The sequence below is a fragment of the Halictus rubicundus genome, unplaced genomic scaffold (assembly GCF_050948215.1).
Source record: "Halictus rubicundus isolate RS-2024b unplaced genomic scaffold, iyHalRubi1_principal scaffold0047, whole genome shotgun sequence".
Classification (NCBI taxonomy): Eukaryota; Metazoa; Arthropoda; class Insecta; order Hymenoptera; family Halictidae; genus Halictus; species Halictus rubicundus.
The window spans coordinates 165,759-172,636 of record NW_027488588.1 but is presented as its reverse complement, the minus strand read 5'-3'; the positions used below and the strand labels follow the sequence as shown (position 1 = coordinate 172,636).

Below are 6,878 nucleotides of genomic sequence, written 5' to 3'. Positions count from 1 at the left end.
AAATTGAAGTTGAAGTTGAACTCGATGTTGAAGTTGAAGTTGAAGTTGAAATTGAAATTGAAATTGAAATTGAAATTAAAATTACAATTGAAACTAAAATTACAATTACAATTGAAACTAAAATTAAAATTACAATTAAAATTACAATTAAAATTAAAATCAAAATCAGAATGAAAATTACAGTTACAACTAATATTAAAATTAAACTTAAAATAGCTTATTAGTAATGTTACAGATGGAAATGCGTATTTTTGTTTCTAACTGCAGAATTCATGTATGCGAAATTGACACGGAATGAGATGGGGAATATTGTAAGAGATTAGTGGAGGATGGCTACTGCTAGTCATTTTGATGCGAAAATTGTGTATACCACAAAGAGTAAACACCCGAATCTCGTTGACTTTGGCGACTACGCGATAGCGTTTGTTGCATCTCAAGCCAATAGCGTGTAAAGATAGTCACAATGTGTCTATCTTAGGCCGCAAAAACACCTCAATTTGGAGAACTTTCTCACCTGAAGGGTTTCTAGCGAGCACGGAAAAACCGAAAGGTGGATCCGGGGCCGCCAGGCTACAGAGGGTCGCGAGGTTCGGGTAAAAGGAAATATGATTGTAAATTAAAGCGATTAGCCGTCTGGTGAAAGTCATTGCGCATGTGGCATGCAAGGATGAGCCCAGAATTCGTATACCTGGGACGACGGTTTGAAATAAACAGTACAAAGCGACAGCTTTAGCCTTTTCCACGAATCTCAGTTTAGTTGATAAAAGTAGGGGAACTGTATGTAAAGCGCGCGAGCGAAGTTCAGTTGTTGTCCATTCGTCATCGAACCACCACGAAAAATCCGAATTTGTTAAACGGGTGAAAAATAAAGTTGTGTTCAGATACATTTTGGTGCCGAAACCCGGGATTTGCTGTCCGGTAGACTTTCACCCGTGAAGTAGTGGATACGACGATGGCGGGAAGAAAGAGGAAAATACCGTCGGCTGAACCCAGTACGGATGCGCCACGGAAGAAGCAGACTCGAGCAACTGCGATGGAGGAGCCGAGCCAGGAACGGGAGCCCCCTAATGACGACCAACCGGGACCATCCAGAATGGTAGGCGTTTCTGAAACCACACCGTCCAGGATGGGAATCGTCGAGGAAGAGGAAGACCATAATCCGGACGAAGACATCGAACTGCACGCTGGGGCACACAGTACCCCTCAGCAAGAATCGAGTGAAGGTATACTTCATACCCTGCGAATCGGAGACGCGGCCGCACATCTCGCTCAAGCGATTGCGAACACCTTAAAATCGGTGCGGGAAGCGTCGATGGGAGAGGGAAACTCGCGTTTCGTGAACCGTTTAACTTCAGCAGGCAAATTACCCACGTTCTCGGGAGATCCGCTGGAATGGATACATTTCAAGGAATCGTACCGTCTAACAGAGCTCGGTGCGTACAGCGATCGCGAAAATATGGCTAGACTTTTCACTGCGTTAAAGGGAGAAGCGCGCGACGCTGTAAGCACATTGTTAGCCACGAGCCAGGACGCGGACACAGTGATGCGTGCTTTGGAACTAAATTTCGGTAACAAAAACGTAGTGGCGCGGAAAATTATAAACGACATCAAAGGTTTGCCTCACCTTGACGCGGGCAGTGTCAACATAGCGCAATTTGCGACAAAACTTCGCAATGCGGTCGTTGCCTTCCGATCTTTGAAACTCACCGGATATTTGCACAGTCTCGAATTAATTCAAAACGTGGGAAGCAAATTGCCGTCCGCTCTAAAATATGCATACAACAGATATTCCGTCGAATCATTATCTGAAAAATCGCAATTGGAAAAGCTATCGGATTTCCTGTACAAAGAAGCGGAATTGGCAGTGGAAGCGGGGGTATTCAATATGGATACGAATCTCGCATCTTCGTCGCGGACGACGCCGGCGTCGCGACAGCGGGTGACATTCAAGGGTCGGAAATTTTCAGATAAAGGTGTGTTCGCTATAAATACAGTGGAGAGCCGCGAACAAGATGTCGAGAAATGCGTATTTTGCAACAGATCAAATCACGGTTCGGAACACTGTCGTGAATTTGCCCGAGAAACGATAGCGCGTCGATGGCATCTGGTGAAAAGACATAGATTGTGTTTTAAGTGTCTACGCAAGGGACACCCGCGTGACAAATGCAGGGGGGTAAATTGTTCGACGTGCAAAGGCAGGCACAATAGTCTTCTCCATAATTTCAAATTCGGAAATGAGAATAGCAAAGCAAAACAGAGCTCAGGAAAGGGCTCGGGAAATCGCGAACGAAACGCTCCCGACGCGAGTGCAGAGTCAGGAAACCCCCCTAGTAGACCGTGGCTAGAAGTAAGGTGTTCGTTGTTAAAGATTCTGCCGGTCCGAATTTGGGGACCGCGTCGAGACGTAGAGACATACGCGCTGTTAGACGAAGGATCGACGATCACGTTAATCGATCAAACATTGTCGCGCGAAATAGGAGCGCGAGGGACGCGTTCAAACATGTTCTTGAAGGGCTTACTAACCCACGAAAAATTAATATCCAATTGTGAGAGGGTTCAGTTCGGCATTCAAGGGGACGGAGGTCGATATGAAATCAAGCAGGCTATCACGATTCGAGATTTGAACCTCCCTACCCAGTCTATCTCCGATGAGACCGCGAATCACGTCGAGATTATGACAAAAATAAAATTAAAATCGTATTTAAATGCACCTCCCAGAATCCTTATAGGACAGGATAATTGGCCCCTTATAGTAACTCGAGAACTACGTGAAATAAAAAACGCGGATTATGTATTGTCGCGTTGTCTGCTGGGTTGGACCTTACACGGGAATACTAAAAGTCACTCGAAAAGAAAAGAACTCTTGAGTTCACATGTGACGTGGCAGAAATCTCACGAAAACGTGTTAGACGACCCGGAGAGTCTTGACGAACTTGTGCGAAAATATTTCTGTGTGGACACTCTCGGTATCGACTATTTAAATAAAAATGAAAATAAACAAAACCGGGCTGTGAAAATTTTGCAAGAGGCCTGTCACCGCAAGGGAAATTTCTGGGAAATAGGACTCTTGTGGAAAGACAATAGGGCGCGGAACGTCAACAGCAAGGGGTCCGCTCTGAAAAGACTTATTTCGTTAGAGAGGAAACTTGATCGCGATGCTGAGTACGCAGCCCTTTACTATGCGGAAGTAGATCGATTCATAGAAAAGGGCTACGCGGTAAAGATTCGAGACGATGAAATTGGGGAGAATTCGTGGTATCTGCCCCACTTTGGAGTGCAAAACATTAACAAGCCAGGCAGAATTAGATTGGTTTTTGACGCTGCGGCGAAGTCAAAGGGTATCAGTTTAAACGATCAGCTTGACCCGGGGCCAGATTTGCTGAAATTTTTACCGGGAATTCTATTGCGTTTTCGTTTACACAGGTTCGCGTTTAAAGCAGACATTAAAGATATGTTCTTACAAATAAGAATTAAAAAGGAAGATCAGATTGCTCAGAAATTTCTTTGGCGTGGACGAGACCGAGTAAAATCTCCTGAGACGTATGCAATGACACGTTTGATTTTCGGTTCAAAATCGTCGCCATGCTGTGCTATATACGTAAAAAACAAAAATGCTGAGGAATACGGTGAGTCAAAACCGGACGCGGCAAAGAGTATTATTGACGACAGCTATATGGACGATTATTTAGCCAGCCGGAAAACCATTAAGGAAACGACAGAGTTGATTCGCGATGTCATTCAAATAAATTTGGATGGAGGTTTTGAAATGCACGGTTGGGCTAGTAATTCGAAAAAGATTCTAACCACGGTAGCGGAAGGACGGAGACCAAAGGGTCAAAATGAAATGCGTTTAGGCGATCAGGGGGGAGAGAGAGTGTTAGGACTTATTTGGGATACCGAAACAGATGAGCTTCGTTTTAATTTGGGTATACGAAAAATCCCGGAAACCATTTTGACAGGCAAAGTAAAACCTACGAAACGCGAATTTTTGCGAATAATTATGTCCATTTTTGATCCGTTGGGTTTTCTTTCCCCGTTTACGCTAAAATCGAAAATACTAATGCAAGCAATATGGCGCAGTGACGTAGGATGGGATCAAGAGATAAGGGATGAGGAACATCGGGTATGGATGTCGTGGCTTAAAGGACTCCGTGAAATTAAAATTTTTCGCATTCCGCGATGCTACGCACCAGATGAAATCAAATACCTAAAAATACAATTACACGTATTTTGCGACGCAAGTTTAAAAGGATGCGCAGCGGCTGCATATTTGAGATTTATCGGTAAAGACGAACGAATCTGGGTATCCTTTGTGATGGCTAGAACTAGAGTAGCGCCATTGAAACCGATGACGGTACCCCGACTAGAATTACAAGCCGCGGTAATAGGGGCGAGATTAGCGAAAATGGTCGCGAAAGAACTGGGTAGCGAGCTAGATCGGCGTTTTCTATGGTCCGACTCCAGCACGGTAATTCACTGGATAAGGTCGGAGCCGCGAAACCGCCAAACATTTGTTGCAAATCGTTTAGGAGAAATTGTAGAGCTGACATTGAGTTCGGAGTGGCGCTGGGTCCCATCTGGTTTGAACCCCGCGGATGATGCAACGCGGTGGTTAAACGAATCTTTAAATACAAACGATCGCTGGTTCAGCGGTCCGGGATTTTTGCAACAACCCGAATCAAAGTGGCCGGTAGAAAAAATCATGAGTGAGGTAGATAAACGTGAAATTGACAACATAGAATTGCGTAAAACACAAGTGTACGTTGTTCAATCGAGCGAATACCACATTCCGAGTGTCGCAAGGTTTTTAGGCTGGCCAGGGTTGCTCGTAGCGGCGAGAAGGGTGAAGAAAGCTTTCGATCGCTGGAGGGGAAAACAACAGACGCCTATAACGGTAGAAACTATATACTCAGTGGAGATGTATTGGTATCGGACCATTCAAGGAGAAGTTTTCGCGCGAGAGATAGAAGCCTTAAATACCGGGAAAGGGATAAACAAAGGGAGTAAAATCATTGGCTTGAAACCATTCATGGACGAAGTCGGGATTCTAAGAGCACGCGGAAGAATCACCAAATTCCGTGACGGGGTGTTTAATAACCAACCTATAATCTTAGACAGTAGACATCCCGCGACTATGTTACTAATACGAGCATATCATCAACGGTTCTTCCACGGGAGCAGTAACACGGTGGTAAACGAAATACGCCAAAAATATTACATAGTGGGTGTTAGACGAGCGCTCCGCTCGCTAATAAGTAAGTGTCTTATCTGTAGGTTTCGTCGAGCAAAGCCGCGAAGTCCGGAAATGTCGAATTTACCACCGGGTCGTGTAGCGTACAGGCAACGACCATTTAGCCATTGCGGAATGGATTATTTTGGTCCGATGCAAGTCAAGATAGGAAGACGTAGGGAAAAACGTTGGGGCGTACTCTTCACGTGCCTTACAACACGGGCCGTTCATTTGGAATTGGCAGATAGCTTGACCACAAGTTCAGCTATAATGGCTTTGCAGAGACTAGCGGCACGGAGAGGTTCGCCTTTAGTCGTGTACAGCGATAACGGCACCAATTTTAAAGGAGCCAGCAAAGAGTTACGTGACGCTGCAGCAACGATTGATGAGGAAAATCTACGCAGTTACGCGTTAGAAAAACGAATGAAATGGATTTTCAATCCACCGGACGCTCCTCACATGGGTGGAGTATGGGAAAGGCTCATCCGTTCGGTAAAAAGTGCACTCCAGGCCATTCTACGAGATCAAATACCTAGCTCGGAAGTTCTACATACACTATTGGTAGAAATAGAACATTCCGTCAACTCACGACCTTTGACGCATATATCGGTAGACCCGGGCGATGAGGAAACATTGACACCGAACCATTTTTTGCTGGGTACGTCATCAGGGGAAGTTCATTTAGGAAGATATGACGCTCAAGCCACGTGTCCTAAAAAACAGTGGAAAATCGCGCAGTCTTTTGCGGAATCGTTCTGGCGACGTTGGCTGCGCGAATATTTACCCACCTTGATTTCGCGTCCGAAGTGGCATAAATCAGATACGAACTTAAAAAAAGGGGATCTCGTGCTAATCGTCGACTTCCAAATGCCGCGAAACTCGTGGAATACGGGAACTATCGAAGAAGTATACCCTGGAGCGGATGGCGTGATTAGAATCGCCAAGGTGCGTACGGCAAAGGGTGAATTGATACGACCCACCAGAAAATTAATCACACTAACAAGCGATACCGATGACAAACACCATTAGTAAATAAACTGTTTCGTTTAAGCGTTTCATTATATCGTTTACGTTTGTAAATAAAGACAGGTGCGATTGTATGTAATCTAAGGTAAAATTAAAAAAAAAAAAAAACCTTTAATTTTAAGGGGAGAATGTTACAGATGGAAATGCGTATTTTTGTTTCTAACTGCAGAATTCATGTATGCGAAATTGACACGGAATGAGATGGGGAATATTGTAAGAGATTAGTGGAGGATGGCTACTGCTAGTCATTTTGATGCGAAAATTGTGTATACCACAAAGAGTAAACACCCGAATCTCGTTGACTTTGGCGACTACGCGATAGCGTTTGTTGCATCTCAAGCCAATAGCGTGTAAAGATAGTCACAATGTGTCTATCTTAGGCCGCAAAAACACCTCAATTTGGAGAACTTTCTCACCTGAAGGGTTTCTAGCGAGCACGGAAAAACCGAAAGGTGGATCCGGGGCCGCCAGGCTACAGAGGGTCGCGAGGTTCGGGTAAAAGGAAATATGATTGTAAATTAAAGCGATTAGCCGTCTGGTGAAAGTCATTGCGCATGTGGCATGCAAGGATGAGCCCAGAATTCGTATACCTGGGACGACGGTTTGAAATAAACAGTACAAA

The 6,878-nt window shown here is 44.7% G+C and overlaps 1 protein-coding gene across 1 annotated transcript; it reads left to right on the top strand.

Annotated features, from left to right (window-relative positions):
* The first annotated feature begins 952 nt into the window (after nt 1-952).
* On the top strand, nt 953-6,259 carry LOC143363448 (uncharacterized). Its single transcript, XM_076804024.1, has one exon. The coding sequence runs from the start codon at nt 953-955 to the stop codon at nt 6,257-6,259; it is 5,307 nt and encodes a 1,768-aa protein (XP_076660139.1).
* The last annotated feature ends 619 nt before the right edge of the window (nt 6,260-6,878 follow it).